This window comes from Cydia pomonella, chromosome 2, assembly GCF_033807575.1.
Source record: "Cydia pomonella isolate Wapato2018A chromosome 2, ilCydPomo1, whole genome shotgun sequence".
Classification (NCBI taxonomy): domain Eukaryota; kingdom Metazoa; phylum Arthropoda; class Insecta; order Lepidoptera; family Tortricidae; genus Cydia; species Cydia pomonella.
This window is the reverse complement of record NC_084704.1, coordinates 27604668-27630150: the sequence shown is the minus strand read 5'-3', so window position 1 is coordinate 27630150 and position 25483 is coordinate 27604668. Positions and strand designations below refer to the sequence as shown.

Genomic DNA, 25483 nt, shown 5'->3' with positions numbered 1-25483 from the left:
CTGAAGCATTTTTTTTATATAGTATTTGTAACATAGGTAATTACATCTCAAAAAATCTCCGATGAGCGAATTAATTTAGATTTCTCATACATTTTAAACTATGCTGACCCGAGTAACTATTCAACCCTATCTATCTTCTTGTGACTCTTGACAAGATGCTTTTTGTCTAAAGTTGTAATTATTCCAGTTAATCCCCTAGGAGTTTTAACTGTTGCTGGGCATGGTCCTTTGTCTTGGTCGTTTTGCACTTTACCAACCTTCAATACACCACTTCGTTAAAAGGATTTTCTTAAACCTGTTTGTCTAATTAGTTACGCAAACAGTTGCTGCCTTTTACCTGATCATTAATATATAATTAATGTAAACAATTTAAACTTCAGGAAAATACTTGAACTGTCAAAGAAAATGGAGTAGGCATTTGGTACTTTTAACGAATTTTACTAATGAAGTAAAACTTGATAACAACCGCTGTCAAATAACTTAGAGCAAAGATAATCCATTTCAAATTGGTGAGATAGGTAAAATTATTTATACTCTATCCAAATCTGAGTTTCACGGAACAACGGACGAAGGCCTGTGTGTGAGTTTTAATGGTGAACAAACTAAGGCGATATGAGTAAAATAAAATATTTAAATCGATGTAGGTAGCGGTCGGATCCCATTGTTTGGCATAATTATTGAAAGTCATAATGTTATGATAATCATATTATCGTTAGTCATAACTCGGAAACCGTTAACTTTTCAGGAATTTCCTTAGGTTATACTATAAATAGGTTAGGTTAGGTTTGTTTTATGGCAATCCTGAAAAGTTACGCGTTTCTATCGTTTACGCGAACAATACATTATGACTTAAAACTTTATGGGAAACAACAGAGACTGGGTAGCGGTAGATACCTATATGAGCCAATGCCATAACATGTCAAGCCTACCCAAAATGTTCGTCTCGTTTTGGTAGTAAGTACGAGTATATGTCGAATGAGACGAAGAAAGGTTGAACCCTGGCCCATTATTTTTAAGTACCTAAACGAAGATTACAAACGTTTGTTAAGCTCTTATTGGTTCTCCATTTACGTTTGAGTTTTGCGACCTGCCGGAACTGCACCTAACAAAAATCATTCAAATTATTTTAACTTACTTAGATGCACCACACACAATTGACGAGCTGATTTATCACGTATAGCGCCGACAATAGGTCATTATAAATTGACAAATTTACTTTACTTGCAGATTTTTTGATACTACGATTAGGCACGATAAAATTACAGACAGTTTGATACAAAAGCTGCAGCGACATTAAATAACTGTCCATTAACAGCATACTTTTCCACAAACTAATGAAATAACTAAGGAGAGCAAAAGAAAAGGATAGGTAATGTCGGCACTCAGCCAAGGTCACTCTGTAAAGAAATCTCAGCGAAAAGTGCTCACAAAGAATGCATGATAACCCGGGGTTTGATCGAGGCTTTCCTCAAACTCCAGCATTTTTATGAATTATCAGGCGGTATTCGAATAAATTTTGGTAGGGTCCAATTTCATTGGCGATATGCATAAAACATTGATTCTCAAAATACGATGCGGGCGATGGCTGTTATACAGGTTGTAACAGGAATAGTGGGGATTGTGTTCTGATTAGGGAAAAGTAAAAGAAACTAAAATTTTACGTGTAAATTTTTGGCCTTTGCATGTGGTGTTGGCAGACTTGTACAACCTGATTTTTTAATTTCGAGCGCTCGAATTCGTCACTCGAAAATCTGTGGAAAACGGCGAATAAATATTTTTTCACGTCAACAGCTCGAACAAGGGTAATTTGCTGCTTAAAAACTGCATTTTACTCACTGAGTGAGACGAAATAACATTCAAGTGACCTTTATATTCGAATGTCATTTCAACGTGTGGGGCCTAATACAAGTTCGAAATATTTGGATTCTATTGTCTTTGTCCCTTTCACGTCATTAGCAAAAAGAAAGAGACAAAAAAAGTTCACAAGTAATTCAACGGTATATTGACGATTAATAAAAAACCTAAATATTTTTAGCTCTTTGAAAAAAAATTACATTTCGTTTACATTTCTTTCAAATTGACGTTATGGTTACTCAAAATTAAATACTTATCTCTTCTTTATTTCTGATCTCTATAGACTTCAGTCAGGGATTCAGTGTTAGAAAAAAGTCAAAACCAAACTGTTAGGTATTATTTTAAATGCTTCGTGTCTAAATGATTACTTATTTAGGGAATAAAATTCGGCATAATTACGTAATTGTTACGACCAGCGGCCCATAAAGCTCGATATTTTTCAACTCGTGAGAAACCTCGTCCCGTTAGATTTGTTTTATTTAGGGAAGTTATGAGGGATATTATTATTTAAGAGTCATCCGAACCTGCCACCAGAATTCCGCTCCCATACAATCGAAGTTACGCTCTCATTTTAAAAAATATGCTTAAATTACATGAAACTTGGCATGAACATCTACATAACATATATCTATGTGTCTTAAAAATGTATACAGAGAAAATAGAGAAAGTATATGTTTTGTATGTAAAGTTTCTACTCGCCCTAATTCATTTGTATTACAATTTCTACCAATAAAAACTATTCCCAGACATAGATATGTATATGTATCTAGGGGCACGGCCATGCCCCTCCCAAGATGAGACAAAGGGTAATATGTTATACCTTTAAACGACTAATTCTAGTATAGTCTGTGTGGAATGTATGTGGCCCAATACATTCCACGACTCTTCTCTTTCGGAAAGGAGTCTATATATGTGGGCTGGTAAAACCCAACAGATTTTAAAGATGTACTCTTGACCGGTTTTAGAAACTAAAATGTCATATAAAATTTTCAGAAATCGGTCTTGTTTAGAGATAATGTAAATTTTTGTGAAAATTTGTTTTTTGTAATAACTTAGTGAAAAACGCCTTTTGGCTGCGACGCTGTCTTGGTTTAGATATACCTACTGGCAGACATAAAAGTTTTAAAGGAAACTCGCAATTTTTATCTGTAAATAATCGAAAAACTTTACTTATTCGTTATAATGTTTTTTTTTCGCCAAGATGTAAAAAGAAATTACGTGTTGTGTGCAGAAAACGTACAAATATAATAATACTTGGGTAATAAAAAAAATATTTGTCGAGTTTGACCAAAACATATATGAAATTATATAATTAAGTATCTTCGATTGTATGGCGGCAGCTAGGTTCGTGTGACTCTTAACATAATCTGTTATGAGGGAAGTATACCACGTGATGGTCCGTACAAATGAAAACGTTTTTCCACTTGTAAATATTTTCTATTCTTCATGATTTTTTAATATGTTATTGACACGATGAAAAACTAGGGTTATTGGTTTTCTTTTTATTTTATTTGCAAAACATATTTTTTTTTTTTCCAAAAAAACGAAACCTATAAATGTTATACTGTAGCGATAGACATCAAAATCAAAGTGATTTGTTAAGATTTAGTTAGTGGAAACTTTTTTTACTTTATTTCTTTATTATTGGGAAACAAACAGCGGAAAATAATACATATTTTTAAACAAATATAGAATACACACAAGCCATAACAGTTTCCACTTATAGAATAATAACATTCTTTGTTGCTCAAACCAGACTTATACAATTTGGTTTAACTTCTATGAATTTGTAAAGTAGATTTAGGTAGGATTATTAAACTTTAACAACAGAAAAGAAAGACGCTATACCTTGCTTATACTTAATTTACATGCAGCTCATTATCTTAGAGAATACAAATTTAATATTTACTACTTGTTTTTTTATTATTACTGTTATTTATTTATTTATGTTCTTAATTGCAGAAACAAACTTAGGTAAGGTAGAATTAAATATATCAATATCATAGTACTTCTCATTATAACTTTTGCATGCTCTTACGAGAAATCTGTTCTTCGCGTACACAGTTCAGTTGGAAGGTATTGAGAATAAGTTAAAGGAACGCGTTCGACGGTCTGGACATCGAAAGAATATGTCCGAAAGCAGATTAGGTGAGTCAATCGATCGGTTAAAGATTTTACATAAAACCACTACAGACGGTTGTGGTCAAAAGTTTTGAATTTATATTTCATAAACTTGATAAATTTATTTTGGATCCTTTCAATTGAATTAATGTGAATAGCAAAATGAGGAGACCATACCGTAGAAGCATATTCCAAGTGGGATCAAACGAAGGCGTTGTATAAAAGAATGATAGTGTTTGGATTTTTAAAATCCTTACTTTGTCGAAATATAAATCCGAGCATTTTGTATGCTTTCTGAACAATTTTATTTACATGGGTAGTTAATTGCAACTCATTGTCGATGTATACGCCGAGATCTTTAACCTCATTTACTCTATGAAGATATACGTTATTAATAGAATAATTATGAATTTTAGGATTACGTTTTCTTGAGAATGAGATGGAATAACATTTAGCAATATTCAGCGACAGTTTGTTATGTTGGCAGTAAGTACTTATAGTCTATCAAGGTCCTGTTGCAGATTGATACAGTTTTCTCCCGAAATGGAATTTAAAAGAAAAAATACTGTTATTTGGTGAGATTCGTAAAGCTATTTTTCCCTCTTAAGAGATTTTTAGCCTGATTCTAATCTTCATTTCTCTTTTTATTTCTGGAACCATCAGACTTGCTAGCATGAGTTGCGTTCTCGCGCTCGAGTCCATACTTGAAGCCGCGCTACGCCGATCTAGATGTATGGAGTCGCGCGCGAGAACGCAACTCATGCTAGCAGGTCAGAAATAACATTCTAGATAGCTGACAGAACATCAATCCAGAAATATAATCAGTACCTACAGAAGAAATAAAAAATAGTATTGTTCAATAATGTTGTGAAAGGCTCCGACGAATTCAATTAAATTTTCTGTAAAGGAGGTTTCATTCCGTGCCAAAAATGTTTTTTTATTATCAAATTTAGTAAAATTGAAGTTTATTGGTCACACACTATTCCTTTTTTACTACAAACAAGGCTATTAGTTTGAGTATTCGGTTTATAACAGTTGACTCGTAGAATGCTCTGAGGAATTTAATCCGCCATTGTACTGTCTCGTAATTGCTCAAAAGTTTGACATACATAAATAAATGTTTATTGGAACTTCAAGTTCACTCTAGACTCTAGACCGAAGCATATGTACTGACTGTGTCACAAAGTATTTGTTTACATTGGTCCTAAACTAACGATAACTTTTAGGGTACCGTGTGACTGTGTGTATACTCATGTACGAGTATTTACTGGTATATTTATTAGAAAAACAAACGTATACAATCTATAAGTAGTGCAGACGAAAATTTATTTTAAATTAGACGTAGTTTTATTTTATTTTGGAAATAGCAATTTCATTGGAAGTTATTTTATGCGGTGTACTTTCCTTTTACTGGCTACACACACATCCAAATAGATAAATCGTAAAAATAATGGCTTGTAATTCAATTTTAATTTAATTTTAGTAGGGCCTTATCGTCATTATTAGGTAAAATTAAGAAAATAAGTGAACTGCTTTGTACCTTTTCTGAAAACGCGAGGAATTTCATATGACATTTGAGTTATTTAAGCAATTAGGTAACCAATATATACTTAAGAGCCCACATCAAGCTCAGTTCTCCATACAAACGTAGTTACGCTCCCATTTTAAAACGTAGGTACTAGATAAATTGCGTCGAAACTTTGTACTTACATTAGCGAATTAAGGTTTTCATACAAAACTTGTTTTTGCTCTGTTTCGTTTGTTTTATAAGCAGGAGCTATATAAACTTATTACAGGCATAGATATACAACATGGCTTTGTATGTGCAAACTTTCATTACAATCCAACACGTAGTTTTAAAATGAAAGCAAAACTCCGATTGTATGAGAAGGTGAAATTCGGCCGAGCTTGCCGGAGACTCTTAACATTTAAATTACCTATCTTAGCCGTAAATTGTATAACTTGGAAAATAGCTGTAAAGGTACTGAATAAAAGGACGAAATCCGCCATTATTCAATTCTCTATAGTTCTCAGCAAATCTACATTTAATATTTATTTTCAAGGAGTTTGAAACAAACGTTAAAAAGTTCATATTTTATGAACTCGTGGCTCTTTACTTTCGTGTAATATCAAACGATTCGGTTTCTAATCTGATTTTTTTTAAAGACTCGTGTAAGGTATAGTCAAATGTATTTTAATATGTTTTGATTAATTTTAAAGGAAATAAATCTTATCTGTTTTATGTGTTCTTTATATCTATTTTGATAATACCTATTATTAATAATATTATAGACATGGTAATGGATGGACTTAAAAATATTTATGTCGGTGATAGGTGGCAATGTAGACAGTCATGTTCGTGAAATCACAAAGAAGTAATATAAGTTTATAAATCATTAAGACTAATGGCGATTCATTATCTTAACGAGTGAAATTTATGAATTATAACTATAGTCTCAAGTCAGAATACTTTACTTATCGAACCTGATTTTAAAATAAAAACAAATAAGTACCTATCTGGATTATTTACATGATATACATGATAAAAATATGGCAATCACGATGCAATTGTATTTCAAAAATATTTTATTTATGAATAAACGAATATGAATCCAGTGTAATGTAACCATTTACTAATTCGCGTAACATGCGTTTTAGCACATACACGAGATCAATGCACATGTACACTTAGGAGCAAAACTGTCCCAATAGTAGCATATTAGTAGAATGTGGAGAAGTTGATGTCGATCAAGGGGAGGGGCACATAAAACTCGGCAAAAATCGGCCTAACATATAATGTACTTGGCATTTACGGTTATTTTGCAATTTCGATTCGAAAAGTAGAAAAAACACATTTTTATTTTTTCCAACATTTCTAGTTCGTACTATGGAAACTCTAAATAGGGAACCATACATAATTAAGAAATTTAGCCACTCTAAAATGAGGTATCAACTGTTTAAATCGTGAACATAGTTTTCTAGTTATAACAGTCGTCTTTAACATTGAAGTTTGAACTAACAGACACTTTCTATGGCTAATGGTACACTTTTGCACCGAACTATAAGTCACCTAAAAGTAACTTCAAAAATATGCCCCATTAAAACAAGTTCATGATGATTTTATAGTGGCAGAATTCCTTAATTATTCATGGTTCCCTATTTGGAGTTTCGATAGGAGGAAATAAAAATATTGGAAAAATAAAAATGTGTTTTTTCTACTTTTAGGTTCGAAATTAAAAAATAACCGTAAATGCCAAGTACATCTACGTTAGGCGGATTTGTAGACAATTTCAAGGAGTACTGTTATGTATTAACCATGTGCCTCTCCCCTTGATCGACATCAACTTCTCCACATTCTACTAATATGCTATTGGGACAGTTTTGCTCCTAAGAGTATTTCCACAACAATTGGCCAAATCAGTGCTTCACTTCAATTGAGTCGACCGTCACAGGGAGTGGCATGCCGAGTTTAACAATCTGCTTTTGATTTAATATCAGGTACAGTCACGTCTGAAAATATCGATACGAAAAATGTGCCAAAAGTATGTATACACTACCTTAATATATGGGCAATAAAGTCATGTATATGTCATGGACCAAGTGATTAATGTGGGCATTATATATAATGCCCGGGCATTATGAATAATGGCAAGCTATATCGGGCCAAGTGATAAATTATTACCTGAACTTCATTATTTATCACATTGTCTGGTCATTATGAATATTGCTACATGGTCGTTGGGCAATTTGATAATAAAGATACATTGGATGAGGTGTGAGGAGGAAAACAAACGCGTGACACGCGTTGACCAACCAGAGACGGTGATAGCAACGTGCGGACGCGGACGGATCTTATTTTTGTAATTCAGTTTCGAATTATAGTAAAAACCTACTTCTTTTTTTTACTTCCCTTTCTGGGGGATTTGAGGTGGCCATTTCTGGCCCTTTTTGGCGGCGCTCTAACAATCGCTTGGAGACTCAGCGTCTCCTAGCAGGAGAGTCCTGGCAAGTAAGTCTTATAGATCCCCAGCTTTGTTCGTATGGGGAATGGCTGCTGTGGAGCAGTAGACGAAGCAGTTATAGCCGGTCTCACTAACTCCTCCGTGTGTTGCTCCGTTGTGATGCCCCTGTGTGACCTCTAGGAATTGTGCCATGAGCTTCCAATATATCTCCTCGCCTAGTAATTGCTCGCATGGGCTGCTCTCGTGAGGAGCGGCTGCGTCTTGGTGACGTCCAACTAGAACCTCCGTTTGGTCAGCCACTCAGGTAGGACATCAAGCTAGCGATTTATCTTCAGTGAGGCGTGGGTTGGTGTGATGGACGACGCGTAGTACACTGCGTCGTCTGCGAACAGACCCAGCTTGACGCGGCCAACCACCGAAATATCATCGGTGTACCAAGCATAACAAGATGGCGATAGATAGCTTTCTTATGGGACTCCCGCGAGGTCAACTGCCACCTGAAAGCGTCGGTTGGTGAGGAAGGAGTTGACAACGTGTATGACTCGACGTGGGGCCGATGACGTTGACAGCTTTGGCTTGCAGGCCCTCATGCCAGACCTTGTCGAACGCCTATTCTGTGTCGAGGAATACTGCGACGACATGCTTCTTCAGGTTCATCCTCTCAACGATGTAGAAGGAGAGGACTCTGGTTAGCTACATAAATAAAACAGAAAAAACACTGGGTAGCTTCCCTAACGCACGGCTCAAATCTCGTAGACCAGATGGTCAGACTTCCAAATCCAGGGCCCAGTATGCTTCGACGTTAACCTGGAATGGAAGGAAAACTGGAACTCGTACTGCACACAAACTCAGTTTTCCAACAGTATTTTTTTATACCACGACAGTGGCATACAAGCATACGACCCGCCTGATGGTAAGCAGTCACCGTAGCCTATGGACGCCTGAAACACCAGAGGTATTACATGCGCGTATCAGTATCGAGATCAACAAAATAACCACTGCTGTAAACACAACCTCTACAAATGGGGTTACAAACCCTCACGAAACTGTAATGTGGCGCGCCAGACCAAACAACTACGCACATTGTGGAAGAATGCCCCAAGAGACGTTTTTCGGGAGGCATGAAAGCAATCTGCACGCAATGACTACGGATGCCAGGGATTGGCTGTCAAACTTATATAGAGCTATAGATGTACATATAAGATTAAATGCTGAAAAATTGATTTCAATAAAGCCTTACGATAATAATATTACAGCCAGATCCTTGTCACTTGCTGCTGGGTTGGAGCTGCGGCTTCAGGAGCTGTGGGCTTCGTCTTTTTTATGTTTTTCTTTGTAGCCTTTTTGGTGGTGTTGGTGGCCGCTGGTTGGTCTCTTTCGCCGCCTTGAGTAGGGGCATTCGCCAGCGCCATCAGAGATGCGGGCGCCGACTATTCCACCGTGGGTTTTGCAACGCTAGCCTTCGTCACCGGGCCTGCCTTCTTACGGACCGTGTGTGCGTTCATGCCCACCTTCCAATTATGGGCCTCTCTCAGATACATCTCCTGTAACTGGCTAGATGAGAGCCCGTGTAGTTGGCGCATGTATAGGGCTCTTCTTTTGGCCTACGGCATTTTATTGCTGGATGAGGTCTGCACAACTAGAAGACGCACTTTTGCGGACTATGACCGACCTTCGAATGGTGTCTGAAGCCCTGGCAGCTGTGACACTGCGGTGGTCCAGATTTCCCCCTCCATGCTTCTATTATAAAGGAGTTCAGGAAGAGAAACTCTTTCACCCTGTAGATCGTGGTATATTCTCGCAAGGGGGAGGGGGAGGAAGGGCGGCGAGCTGCAAGAAGTAAACTCAGCCCGGCTTGCCCTCTCTGGCGTTTATCTGCTTGATGTGCTCTACAGTGAACCCGAGGTCCACGCAAGCGTTCTTGATTTCGTTTAGTGGCGTGTCTGCTGGTAAAGCTTGGAGCGCCACCTTCATCTTCTCATCCGAGTCTAACTCGTAGGTGTTCCACTCTAGGGCATTGTCCAATTTTTCGAGATACTTGAACTCTGTACGGTACTCCTCTTCTGATTTGGGCTAGAACCGAAAGCCTGTCCTCACCGGATTGGCGTCGACGGTTCGGCCCAACTCCGCGGTGATTCCCTTGACCACCGCTACTCAGTTAAGCAGCACCGGCGCCACGATGCTGGAGTATCGGATCTTCTAGGGTTGTTGTTTTGTAGCAGTATCTTTAGGCTTCTTCTGGGTTATATTTCTAGTTGTATAACCATAGGTATGAAACAAAAAGAATGTCCCTAAAAACCAAAGGGAAACTCTACAAAACCGCGATCCGCCCGGCTATTTTGTATGGAACCTACCAAGAAACATCTCACAAAGCTGCACACCACTGAGATGCGCATGTTACGCTGGCCAGCGGGCGTCACCAGGCTCGACAAAATCAGGAACGAATATATCAGAGGTAGCTTTAAAATCGCCCCCATAGTTGAAAAAGTCCAAGAAAAACGTTTGCGCTGGTATGGACACATCCTCAGGCGCCCTGAAGACCACATGATGCGAGTAGCCCTAGACATACCATCAACGAAGCATGGCCGCGGAAAGCCCTCCACCACTTGGCTAACGACGGTCCAAAAAGACCTGAAACAAGCAAATATGAACCCAGATATCGCCCAAAATCTCCCAGAATGGAGAAAACGGACAAGGAGAGCCGACCCCAGATGATGGGAAATGGCGCAGGCAGATGATGTATGATCATAGCTATATGCATCTTAGGAAACGAAGGAAGTTTACGTTCACTTTCATGTTAAAATTAAAAATAATAGTATTGAAAAATGTTTTTTTATTACTTTGCCCAATAGGTGAGCGGCAGTATGTATAATGCCCGGGCAATTTAATTATTTGCATATTTATTATCACATGGCCATCTCAAATTGGGCATTTTTCATAATGCCCGGGCATTATGAAAAATGCCCAATTTATCACTTGGTCCATAACATATACATATTTTGGCACTTTGGTCGTATCGATATTTTCAGACGTGACCATACCAGCAGTACATCATCGCTCACTTACATTTGGTACGCGCAAAAAAGCACCCCGAGCAATATAAAATCAATGACAAATTATTTAACTCACACGTGCAACCGTGTCTGTGGATCCCATTGATCACAATTATTCAATCAGAGTGCTACATTATGGAAATAAGAGATTGCAAGTTTCTTATTTTGTTACAATATACGAATATAAGTACCTCAGTAACAGATTTCGCTATTTTTGCTAAAGTAAAATGCAATCACATCGCCATTATACAGAGTTGCAGTAGTATGTATATAATAAATACAGGATGTCGATACGCCCTATTTCATAAATACACATTTTTATAACAAGAAATTAAAATCAATTTCTGGTTGTCGGAGTGACATTCGAACATTACATAATGAAATAATTATTTTACTGTATTCTTTTTTATTCAAAATACTTCTCTAGATATACAACACAATACAAACAAATACAGGGCACTAATTGAATTTTTATTTCAGGTTGTGTTCTACAAAGATGCGAAGCACTTCATGAGGTACATCAGAAATCGAGACCCCCCGTATGAAATCGTTCCTCTTACTGGAGCTGTTATAGATGTAAGTAGTCTGAACCATAGAATTGTGCGGCCTAAGCTTACATACACGGGTATTTATTTAGTGACCTGCAATAATTTACGGGGTGAATATATAGATCATATTGGATAACTTTTACTATGGGACCAACCCCGAAATCATGAAAAAAATTTGGCTGTTTCATACAGTTTGGCTGTCTAACCTTGACATTTTCTATGGGACATGATTTTTAACAGCAATTTTTTCCATATTTTATTAACAAGGAAAACATAATTTCGCTCTGTCTGTCTGTTGTTTGTCTCTGCATCTGAGGCTTAGCTCAGAGATCGTTAGTGCCAGAAAGATGAAATTGGCATGGGTATTATTTTAATCACACAGACAGTGACAAATTGAACCGTAGGGTGAATTTTTTTTCTTCAACCTTAGTGTGTGGTGTCATTATATAGGCCTTTCAAAACGAATACGGGGTTTAAAATACCGATTTTTGACTAAGTGAATATTTAAAAAAATAATCGGAAGTCCATTAAGAATTCGTTATGTTATTTTTATAAAATAAAAAGTAGGTCATGACAGCATTTTTGGTCAAAATATCGGTACTATAAAAACGCTGGTGGCCTACCGGTAAGAGCATGCGACTTGCAATCCGGAGGTCGCGGGTTCAAACCCCGGCTCGTACCTACCAATGAGTTTTTCAGAACTTATGTACGAAATATCATTTGATATTTATTTACCAGACGCTTTTCGGTGAAGGAAAACATCGTGAAGAAACCGGACTAATCCCCATAAGGCCTACTTTACTCCTTTGGGTTGGAAGGTCAGATGGCAGTCGCTTTCGTAAAAACTAGTGCTTACGCCAATTCTTGTGATTAGTTGCCAAGCGGACTCCAGGCATATGAGCTGTGGCAAAATGCTGGGACAACGCGAGGAAGAAGGAAAGGAGATGTAAAAATATAGGTACTCTATATAAAAAAAATATATTAAAATTTCACATAAAAGGCTTAGAATCCCTGATCTTGTCATATTTCAAGATCTAATAATATCTGCTTATCTGGAATGGAGTAACAATTACAAGTAATTCTTAAAATTGGAAGATTGATTAGTAAGCACAACATCTCACCATAAGAGGACAGTTGACGATCTTACACACCTAGGCCTGGAAAGCAACCTGCTTTTGTTTTTAAACGTCAAATTGTGACATGTTTTGGCATTCAACCAAAAAAAACCTATATGCAAAATTCTGCCATCATGCTTTTTAGGGTTCCGTAGCCAAATGGCAAAAAACGGAACCCTTATAGATTCGTCATGTCTATCTGTCTGTCCGATTATATCACAGCCACTTTTTTCCGAAACTATAAGAGCTATACTGTTCAAACTTGGTAAGTGGATGTATTCTATGAACCGCATTAAGATTTTCACACAAAAATAGAAAAAAAAAGAATAAATTTTGGGGGTTCGCCATACTTAGAACTGAAACTCAAAAAATCTTTTTTCATCAAACCCATACGTGTGGGGTATCTATGGATAGGTCTTCAAAAATGATATTGAGGTTTCTATTATAATTTTTTTCAAAAATGAATAGTTTGCGCGAGAGACACTTCCAAAGTGGTAAAATGTGTGTCCCCTCCCCCCGTAACTTCTAAAATAACAGAATGAAAATTCTAAAAAAAATATATGATATACATTGCCATGCAAACTTCCACCGAAAATTAGTTTGAACGAGATCTAGTAAGTAGTTTTTTTTATACGTCATAAAATTAAAAAAAAAAAATCTCATCAAACCCATACGTGTGGGGTATCTATGGATAGGTCTTCAAAAATGATATTTAGGTTCCTAATATATTTTTTTTCTTAACTGAATAGTTTGCGCGAGAGACACTTCCAAAGTGAAAAAATGTGTCCCCCCCACTGTAACTTCTAAAATAACAGAATGAAAAATCTAAAAAAAATATATGATATACATTACCATGCAAACTTCCACCCAAAATTGGTTTGAACGAGATCGAGTAAGTAGTTTTTTAATACGTCATAATTTTTTTTTTTCATCAAACCCTTACGTGTGGGGTATCTATCTATGGATAGGTCTTCAAAAATGATATTGAGGTTTATAATATCATATTTTTCTAAACTGAATAGTTTGTGCGAGAGACACTTCCAAAGTGGTAAAATGTGTGTCCAAAGTGGTAAAATATTGAACGAGATCTAGTAAGTAGTTTTTTTAATACGTCATAAATGGTACGGAACCCTTCATGGGCGAGTCCGACTCGCACTTGGCCGCTTTTTATTTTAGTATATAATCAAATTTACGTTCCCCCGCAAAACAAATTTAAAAAAATATTCCCCTTCAATACCCCACGCACCTATCACACTAGGACATGAAACAATCATCATCATCATCATCATATTTTTTATTATTATTTCATTGCAAGTTTGAGAAAAGCACTATACAATCTCGGTTGCCGGCCGCGTGTCCCTAGCCGACCTCGCTACACTCTGTTGTCTATATCTACTTGGCCTGTAACCCTTCGTTTCCCGGCCTCTACAGTAATGTACTATTACACAATTTAGTGTGTATTAACCGTATCTACGAGTTTACCTCGTTTTTTTTATTATTTTATGAGTTAGCTTCCAAAAATTTGTATACCTACGGAATTATATTTTCGTTCATAATATTAATATCCAGAGAGAAAAATGGGGACTACGTCTATTCGTATTCGTCTTATCCGTCCCCGCTGGGCACAGATGGGAAAAGACGCTACATACAATTCATTCCCATTAGTCCATCCAGGCCATAAATGTTAAAAAAAAAAAAAAACATTCCCATGTGTACCCCCCTCTTGTATGGCGGTGGTCACGCGAGGCGGGCACAGATGGGACTACACCTTATCAAGTTATTTCATTAAGTACATCATCTTCAATTTAAAAACACGATCCAGCTATCGCATTGTACTTCTAATATTGTAAAATCAATATATTTACTAATTAACTTATTAACGTAAAAGCTGGGCTCAGACTACAGAAATGAAAGTTGAAATTGGTATTTGAATATTAAGGTAGCTCCTATTATTGATTTCGGCGCTATTAATAGGAGGCCAATCAAACGTACATTGTGACATCATTTAGATATCATTTGGAAGTCTCACTGAAAGTTCAAATTGGCCTCTAGGTATGCCCACCCTATCGAACGATCCATGTCCGTCTGTCCGTCCGTCCGCGGCTATGCTCCGTGATTGTTAGTGCTAGAAAGCTGCAATTTTGGCATGGATACATACTAATAAAACTACAAAAATAGTACATTACGATACAAGTGCGAAAAATAGGAAATTCGAAACGAGTGGCGATAAATGAAAACACGACCGAAGGGAGTGTTTTAAATCGACACGAGTTGCGAATTACCTATTCGCACATGTATCGTACAACGTTTTACAGTACATATGGCCCTTTAAATGTTCGACACAGTAACGTAATATGCTACTTCTCGCACTAGTGCTATAAAGTAGCCCCATATGTACTGTAAATATTATTTTTAGGGTAAAGTAATTTTTAACGAGCAGATACGTCTGCGAGCGATACTCGAAATTTTATATTAAAGGAAAAATAGAAAACGTTACGCTTCCGGCTGGACTTGAACCAGCAACCTCCGCAATCCGGGCGTTTGCTCTTAACCAATTGAGCTTCGGAAGCCTACCAGAACCTCGCAAATCTTTCCATTTATTCCCTTACGTATACACGCCTTTGTGGTGGCGTAAAGCGACATCTACCGAAATATGATTACATCTTTTTAAGGGAGTCTCAAGTTATATTGAGAATTAACCAGTAACAATTTGCTAACCCATACTAAAGTTTTTTTTTTTGAACAAGCAGATACGTCTGCGAGCGATACTCAAAATTTTATATTAAAGGAAAAATGGAAAAGTTACGCTTCCGGCAGGACTGGAACCCGCAACCTCCGCAATCCGTGCGTTTGCTCGTAGCGTGTATTTAGGGTACCCTCCATACAAAATTATATTCATTGATTAGTTTTGCTTTGACCCATAAGTGTGGGGTGTGGAGTATCGTTGGATAGGCCTTTCAAAACGAATAAGGGTCTTCAAACCACTTTTAATAAAGTGAATATTTTCGGCAATAATCGCTCCGAAAGAAATAATATGTTACGCCCCCCCCTTCCCCCCCCCCCCCCTCTAACTTTTCAGTCCAAAAATTTTGAAAAAAAAAACAAAAGCTTAGTATTCATCATGTCCGTCTGTCTGTCCAATTATGTCACAGCCACTTTTTTCCGAAACTATAAGAGCTATACTGTTCAAACTTGGTAAGTAGATGTATTCTATGAACCGCATTAAGATTTTTACACAAAAATAGAAAAAAAAAACAATAAATTTTGGGGGTTCCCCATACTTAGAACTGAAACTCAAAAAATCTTTTTTCATCAAACCCATACGTGTGGGGTATCTATGGATAGGTCTTCAAAAATGATATTAAGGTTCCTAATATAATTTTTTTCTAAACTGAATAGTTTGCGCGAGAGACACTTCCAAAGTGCAAAAATGGGTCCCCCCCCCCCTGTAATTTCTAAAATAACAGAATGAAAAATTAAAAAAAAATATATGATATACATTACCATGCAAACTTCCACCGAAAATTGGTCTGAACGAGATCTAGTAAGTAGTTTTTTTAAATACGTCATAAATGGTACGGAACCCTTCATGGGCGAGTCCGACTCGCACTTGGCCGCTTTTTATTCGTGAGATAAGTGGCAAGTAGCTTATTCAGGACTTTACTTGGACATTGTGAAACAGGCCCTTACTAATTGATAGCCCCCGTTTGACCTGTTCTGTATATAATGATAACTACGAAAAGTACGAAACCCTAACACTGAGCATGGCCCGACATGCTCTTGGCCGATTTATTGTTTTTGGATTTGTGTGTTCCATATTTGCTTTAACCATTCGTATTCTCTTTCAGATAGCAACCGTATCCTCCACCACTGTGACGTTAGAAAAATTAGATTTCCCAGCCTCAGGATCATACGCTTGTGAGATTGCCTTAGATTCGCCTTTATACTCAAAAGTCTCTAGAGTATATGAACTCAATATTATTGGTAAGTTATCTTTATACAATATACAACTTTTAGAAATAGAAAAATATTCCTGAACTGAACGTGTGTAACATCTTAAGGTTCTACATCCTTTTCCAAGGTTTCGATAACATTCTTATTATTGCTCTCGCCAATGACTCATATTTGTTAAGTGACTGCCGCCTCTTTATTTTAATTTTTATATAGGTAATCATTGTAAATAACAGTCGCCATCTTGAATTTTTTTATGTTTGGTGAGATCATGTTAGAAATCGGTGCAAATGAGAACATTATATAAATCCACATTTTGTCATTAATCTTTTTTCGAGTGCCTGCGAAAAGTCAGTATTCAATTCGTGTCGTAATTTCTAATTATTAAAAAATATATTTTGTAAAATTGTATCACAAACAACTAATTATTCCCATATTTACAGTGCGCCAGAGGTATCGGCCGAAAATAAAGATTAAAAACAAACGGTTTTCACCTAATGACTTTCTGGATGCAACCTGCCACAGCGCCCCCGCACACCCCGCTCCGCACCTCACCTGGTTTATAAATAATGTCAAGGTAAAGTTTAGGTAGAACTCCACAAGTTTAAATAAGACTGAAGTTGAACGTTCTGTGTCACTGAACACCTTCGTCTCTCGGAAAGAAAAAAGTAACCGCTGACTAACGACCTCACTTGTGAAGTTTTACTGTAGCAGATGTCGAGTAACGAAATGCAGCGGGTTGTAAAAGACGTGATGTTTATTTCAAATTATTAGGTATGTGTCTCCAATATTAATGGTACATATCGAATATTCCAAATGTATATAAAATTGGTTAACATTTAAAAGTCCAATTAGGTACGAGACATTTTGTAAAAATAAAATCAAAACTTTTATGTCAATGCTGATCAGGTAGGTACTATGTAAATATTAATATCACCATTATTTCACTAAGTCGATCCGGACTAACTTTCTTTAGTGTAAAAAAAGTTTTCGATAGAAAAATATTCAATCATATTATGTATGAAAATATAGTTTACATTAAGCTATTCTTGTACAATCTATTTTAATTGCTGACATGTAAAATTCTTATATTTTACCAATAAACAAGTATGAGTATGAGTATTTTTTTGACATCGGTTAAATACGAACCACGTTTTATCACTAAAACTCGGATTTAATAAACTGCGAAAAATCAAATTATGCGCTCCTTTTCAGATTGAAACCTTTTTGAGAGAAAATTGAAAAGCCCTCAGTTCCAGGTAAACGAGTAGAATGTTATTACGGGCATATGCAATTTGTGCACCCAGCCGCTCTACTTAGCCGGGCCGTATCCTGCTCGAACCCGGGCCATGATTTAATCGCAACATCGCGATCTGCGGAAGACGTAACTAGTCAAAAGATAGCTGTTGCATTGCAGCGTTCATTTGTCTGCCTTATTTTTAATGTAACAACAATTTTGTGTAACCTACTTTAGGCCCTATTCCAAAGCAAAATCGACTACTTAAACTATATACAATTCTCAAATAATTGTTTGAATACTAAGTAGGTATGTAAGTAGATTTACGTACTAAGTTTACAATTTACATAAATTATCTTATTAATCACTTCAGTCTATTTATCACTTCAATCAATTATAAATATTATAATAATCATAATTTAAAATAAAGCCTTTGTTGCCCCTTTTTATCAGCACATTTTCTTGTTTGAAATAAGTAAGTAATCTTTGATTTCGACAATGAATAATGCCCTAATTAATAGACGATGCTTCAACCTCATCGTTCACTTTGAGATATTATTTGAATATACCCAAGTGCTGCCTAGTCTAGCTGCTATAAAACCTATTGATTGATTAGAAAAAAATTCATTAGGAATTTATATCAAATATTTATTGAAGAATACAAAATCAACTTGCATTAGGTACTTATAAACATTGTAAACTATAAGCATAATGAGAGAAATATAAGTAATGAGTAATAACTCCATACATCAGTTTTCTTACCAAAATGCGAGTTATTTCGTAGTCGACATCTAGCGCCAAGTAGCGGAATTTATCAGTACTGCTAGCCGACAATAGACTAATGTCGCGACGAACAAAACTCTAAACTCGACAATTTTCAGCTTATATTATAACCGGATCAACCGGAACTCCATTTTCAAATCTTTCTGCTTGTTATATTAGTTGTAATTTGTTTTGGCAATACATTTTTCGTCAGTCGCGACAGTTGTGACAAGTGTGGGCTTTTGAGAAGTGTGTGGTGTCAAGCAGCGGTACAGATTAATCCACCACCTACTTGATGTCGACTACGAAATAACTCGCATTTTGGTAAGGAAACAGTAGGGCTAAGATGGTCGGTTTTTTATCATTTGTCACCATCCCTGTCACGTTCTAACAAGTACCTAAGTGCGAAAGTGACGGGCATAGTGACAAGCGATAAAAATGGAACCATGCTGCCATAGCTGTAGGGCTATGATGGTCGGCTCTTTGTCATTTGTCACCATGTCTGTCACGTTCTAACAAGTATGTAAGTGCGAAAGTGACGGGTATAGTGACAAGTGATATAAATGGAACAATGATGCCACCACTGATCTATATATAGAGTCTAATAAATCAGTTAATTATCATAGTCAATTAAGTGGTTCTTTATTTTTTACTATACTATACTGACAATGCCCTAAAATCTTTTATGCTAACTAAACGTTTTAGTTAATGACAAATAGTCATGTACTTAGTCGCTCATGGGTCCAGTGAACCCAGAAGTAAAAAAATTACATCCGTAAACTAGAGATATGCGTTATAGCAACGGTCGGCCGGAAACCGCTACCAATTTTTAGTAGGTATGTTATTGGGCATGGTATTTGCAACGAGGCGGGAGTCATTTTGATGTAGCCATTCCGCTGGAGTAGACGGCCTGCGCCGCTATCTCCTGGCGGTTTTGGAGATCCATACCCAACAAAATACTAAAAGTAAATAGCGGTTTCCGGCTCTGTACTAACTAACTATGTTCCCACTAGAGAAACGGTCGCTACCAGGCCTAACAAACCCATTCGGACTTCAGACGGTACAGAAGGTACTTAGAACGACATCGTCCATTACCGCGATACGTAATGAACAAGTAAGAGTTCGTAATGAAGGCTACTGGGTCCAACAAATCCATTAGCTTTGTGTGTTTTGTGTTTGTGTTCAGGAATTAATTCCGTGATAAAAACTATCCTTAGTCCTTTCCTGGGACTATTTAAAACTATCTCTATAACAAATATCGTCTAAATCAGTTCAACGTTTGAATTGTGAAGGAGTAACAGACCGATAGACATACATAGTTACTTTCGGATTTATAATATTAGTAGGATATATAGTAATTAATAAGTAGGCATAATTTGATTCATAAGATCTATCACATATTGTCCACGCCAGCTTTCGTGAATCAATCAAAGTAGTTATCCAAGAATCTTCGATTCGAGATGATCTTCGATTTTTCGATCGACTCGTTTTATTAATGCTTTAATGGTAACGACAGGTAGACGAGAAGTTGACGATCCCCCACGGTACGACGCCAGTGCACCGGCGGCATCACGGCATGCAGCTGAGCCTCACGTCGTCTTCGCTGCATTTCCCGTTGTCTGAGCTCGAACGGACGCCCAATCAGACAGTAGACATCACCTGCCTGAGTACCATCCCTAGCTATGCGAGCGTGGTCGACGGATTCGCTGATATTCAAAATCACACAATTTCTAGTAAGTTTAATTTTTTTCTAGTATCTATTTGCAAGTCAACAAAGGGCCACCTCTTTGTAAGGTTGCAAGTAAGACAACTTTGTCAAAGAGATGTTGGTGGACTCGATCCTCTGTTTTGAAGAACAGACGAAGAAGATAACTAAAGCATAAATAAATAAATAAATAATAAAATAAAAATGTTTATTGAGTTAGCACAAACAAACGTGATTTTGACTGGGCTGGTGCCTCTTTTTAAGCGTACATGACACTTGTGTCAAGAGACACAGCTCTCTCGTAGGTGGTAACAGAATTTTTACATATAGGTACAATAGCTAGGCTTAAGACTTAAATCGAACCTTTTTTTTTAATAACTTAAAAGATAGAAAGAAAAAAAACTGTTCTGTGTGTGTGTGTGTGTGTGTGTGTGTGTGTGTACGTGTGCGGTGTACGTGTGCGTGTGCGTGTGCTTTTAGTTATAATCCATAAATTTAGTTTATTTAAACATTCTTTAGCGCTTACGGGGTAAATATTTAACAACTTATTTATAAAATTATACAATTTAACCGACTGAGCTACATACTGCCTCTTTGCAAAAACAGATTTTGGTTGGCAGAGTTTGGTAGATTTTGGTTGGTGGTTGCAGCTGTTATCACATCAGATTTTCTTCGTTTAGATTTATTTTCGACTGTTTCGGGTTCATATATGGTTTCTTTAACCTTCGTAAAACTGCATTAATAAATAAATAATAAATAATAAATATAACTTTCTAACTGAGAGCAGTTCCGAAATTTGGTAGAGCTCACTGCTAGGGCATGAATAGGGCTTAAAGTACATTACCTTGATTAACGCTCGTTGAGCCCTTACTAATTCCATAAACTTAGTTTTTGTGGCACCACCCCAGATTGGAATACAGTATGCAAGAACCAACTGAGCAAGAGAAATGTAAATTTGATTAAGTAGCTTTTTTGTTGCTACGTGTCCAAGATTTTTAAAGATCCACATCATCTTTCGAGTTCGCGACATAATTAGTTCAATATGTACATGCCAGGTAAGTAAGTCAGTCATAAGCCTAAAGCAAAAATAAAACACCAGCTAATTCTCTCAGATGGGTTTGACGACATTTAAAATAACGTCATATTTGTACAGTAGGTTAGTTCATTAGGTACTACCTATCACACATAATAAATAAATAAATAAATAAATATTATAGGACATTATTATACAAATTGACTAAGTCCCACAGTAAGCTCAATAAGGCTTGTGTTGAGGGTACTTAGACAACGATATATATAATATATAAATATTTATAAATACTTAAATACATCGAAAACACCCATGACTCAGGAACAAATATCCATGCTCATCACACGAATAAATGCCCTTACCAGGATTTGAACCCGGGACCATCAGCTTCGTAGACAGGGTCACTACCCACTAGGCCAAACCGGTCGTCAAAATACACATACACGTCATAAACACATGTAACTAAAGAACCGAAAAGGCTCACCCGTTTGCCAATTTACAAACCATACCTAAGTAATCCTACAGAAGCCTATCTATTTAAGTAACTATCTTGAATTTTTTTGAACTTTATCATCATCATCATTTCAGTCGAAAGACGTCCACTGCTAGACAAAGGCCTCCCCCAAGTGTCACCACAATTAACTAGATAGGTCATATAGAACTTGATCATCTGTTTATTTTTATAAATACATTTCCACTCTTAATCAAAACTAAAACTAAACCATTAGGAATGTAGTAGATACTCGTAAAGCCTCCCGGTATGTAGGTAGCAAATTATTGACATATTAAGATAAAATACGTATGATCGGACACAGCTTATCAATATCAATATCCAATTAGATCCAAGGTCTTACGATTTAGACGTTTATTGCTATTGCAATTCTTTCCTTATTATTTCAAAGACAATATTCCTTTATATTTAGACCACCTGGATCTGGAATAATGAATCAGAAACTTATCTAATAACTTTCTTATATCGTAACGAGTTTGTTACTTATTTATAGTTTGATAACTAGGATTTTCATTTGACTGAAACGAGTCAAACGAGTTTCAATAAAACAGTTGATATCCGAACGCTGAGAGCATTATAATAAAATAGTTCGTGTCATCCACGATGACGCGCAGATTTATACGAGTCAAGATATACGTCTTCGCGAATGACACGATCTTTGAGTGACATTTTCTTCAAAAAATGAAACTCAATTAATTTTGCTATCCACTTATTTTAATGATCACAGTGAAAGAAAGATGTAAAATTTTGTAAAATACTATTTTCTGGAATAATCTTAACTAATTAAATGAATCAAGTGATTAGTAAAGCTGAACAGAACATTTAGTTAACGGGCGCCTAAATACATGATCTCTCTCCTTCCACTCGGTTACTGTATTAAGCGTCCTTTTCCAGTGAACGTGTTTCGCATCGAGCCCGCGCCCACGCAGCTGCCAGTGATGATCGTGAGCCCCGAGAACTCCTCGTCTCGAACCCACGCCGCCCGTATACTAATCGTCTTTATGTTATTGGTGTATCTTATATAACTTATAACACTTCATCGCTGTAGCGTAATACATAGAAATATCTGTGGTAGGAATTGAATGTATTGTCGGAAGCAATGTGATTTCTTTGGTATATTAATTTATTTTTTATTGTGGATATTTATATTTTACTCTATTCTATCTAAAATTAAGAGGCAACTACTTTGAGATACTATTTAATATTATGGACAATTACTCTAAAATGCAATTAAATTTGTGTTGAAAAACAGTGTTGTGAAATGACTACGTACCTAATGTATTTCTATTTGAAATGAGCTTAATAATAGCAACATTTAAAGCTATCAAGCACGAAGAAATGGTATAACTGTTTGGGTTACTCTATCTTTCTGTTTGCTCATCACTTTAAATGGGGAGCTTCAAGATACCTTTTGTAAATTTAAACTTTTCAATTTCTTACGCAATTATGAGACTGAATTAGGAAGTTAGCGATTTTAAAATGACCTAACCAGCCCTATCCCCAAAGCTAGAAGTCCCTAAATATGTCCTTACTTACCTTATAGAATAGTATTTGGCAAAAGCTATGTTATAGTGAACACAAATATATACAAAAAAATCTTTTTATTTTTAAGAAATCAAGCTATCATCTCAAATCATATTTTTAATTTAAAAATTAAATGCAATATAAATTATATAAATCAGGTATAAAATGTTGGCAATGCAAAACCACTCGCTCCTTTATTACTGAGTCTCTTAGTTTTTTTGTCGTAATATTATTCATATTATTTTTGTCTGTATATCATAATATGAGTGTTTGCTGTTATTCATAATAAACCACATATGATATGTAGGATATCTTATTTAACTTTGTTGCCGATTTTTTTATAACAAATTTTCAAATTGAATGTTTATATCAGGTTAGCTATTTTAAGTGAGATCTAGGAGCAATCGTGTAACAAAAACATATCATGACTAGGAGTGAGTAATTTGTATCAAATTTATATGTGTTGTGGGGTGAAAATGGAAAACAAATGCGATAATTATGGGTAAATGCTTCTTAATGATGATGACTAAATAAGTGTTTTTCCACAAATGTTACTGAAACGTTTAGATTCTGACCCAATCTATAAGTAGGTACATTTGTGCTTTTGTTTTGTATAGGGTACATACAACAATGAAAGGACGGTGCCGAATGTAGAAAAAAATACCAAAGATTGTCTGGTTCACGATTTTCGTAGACATCTCCTCTAAATACCTAAAACTGATACGGATATGCTCCTCGTTGTCTCCAGAATACGAATTGATTGGTTTTGCTTTATGGAGGCGGGGGGTAAGGGGGGGGGGGGGGGGGACAGATGGCGGCCGAGCATCATTGATATTTGTTTACATCTTCACGCTATATACGACCACAGTTATGACTACAGTTATTGAGAAACAATAATAGGACGTTTAATTTTCTTTCAAGTGACACCTTTTACGAATTTATCAGTAAAATAGAACACAGGTAATAGTGGAAAGTCGACGAGGGTCGGCCACCATTTATGTGGCGATGCGTAGTGATCCATGCTGAACAAAATTCATCATTACTTGGTTAAATAATATCATACACCAGTAAACCTTACCTAAGTATATTTTTGGAAAGCTTATAAAATTTCTCATATATTTTGTAATAACATTAATTGCGGTAAATTTATATTTTATTGAGTTAGAAGCATAATTTATCAGTACTTATACCATCCATGCACGGTAGAAAATCAGTTATCAGAAAACAATAATAGTACGTTTAATATTTTTTCAAACCACACCTCACACGAACCGGTAGGTCCCATAGGATTCAAGATGTGAATAAATATCAATGATATTCGGTTGCCATCTTTCCTCCCCTTTTTTTCGACCCGTTGCCCCCTCCATAAACTTAAACCAATCAATTCGTTTTCCGGAGATAACGAGGAACATATCAATACCTGTTTTAGGTATTCAGAAGAGATGTTGACGACTTTTCTCAAAGAAAGCCGGTTTTCTCCAGACTAAAACATATTATGATGTTAATAATCAGGGCCCGTACTTTTCATGCCGTTGACGCAAAAATGACGTAATTTAACATACAGGGAGTTGTTTTACAATACTACAAATTTAGATAACTTACTTATTGACGGGTATCAAAATAAATACTTGTTACGAGAATAAAAGCTTGTTACGCTGTTAAAAATCAAAAATATGTATTATTTAATAAATTAACAATCTGTTATTTATTTGAGTGACAATAAGATGAAAGTCAGTTAGACGTTTCTATACTGATTGTCAAGTATACGTATAACTTGCCTAAAGAGGTTGACAAATGATTAATTATTACGAAAATATTAATTGGAATCAAACTCTATGTAGCGTGACGTAATTTTTCTGTCAACGGCATGAAAAGTACGGGCCCTGATAATAATAATACAAGCAAGTGCAAAGCGAGTTCTAAGGACACCTCGCCACTGAAAAAAGATTGTCATAATGCATATTTAGGACAAAAAAATAAGGCTTTTTACTACAAATATGAAAACGTTACAGTAACAAGCATGTCATTGTGGAGTTAACACTGATACTCGTAAGTGAAATGAATTCAAATATAGAAAAAATTACGTAATCTGTTTGTACAGAAAGGCAAA

The 25483-nt window shown here is 36.2% G+C and overlaps 1 protein-coding gene across 2 annotated transcripts in view; it reads left to right on the top strand.

The window, feature by feature from the left end:
- The window catches only part of LOC133534805 (uncharacterized), a 99699-nt gene extending 76033 nt beyond the window's left edge, over positions 1–23666 (top strand). For both annotated transcript variants that reach the window (XM_061874089.1, XM_061874088.1), the window contains 5 exons: positions 11471–11566; positions 16502–16637; positions 17048–17181; positions 20120–20336; positions 22744–23666. In XM_061874089.1, coding sequence (XP_061730073.1) covers positions 11471–11566; positions 16502–16637; positions 17048–17181; positions 20120–20336; positions 22744–22874 — 714 coding nt within the window. In that variant the 3' untranslated portion in view covers positions 22875–23666. The remainder of the gene's footprint in view (positions 1–11470; positions 11567–16501; positions 16638–17047; positions 17182–20119; positions 20337–22743) is intronic.
- Positions 23667–25483: the final 1817 nt, after the last annotated feature.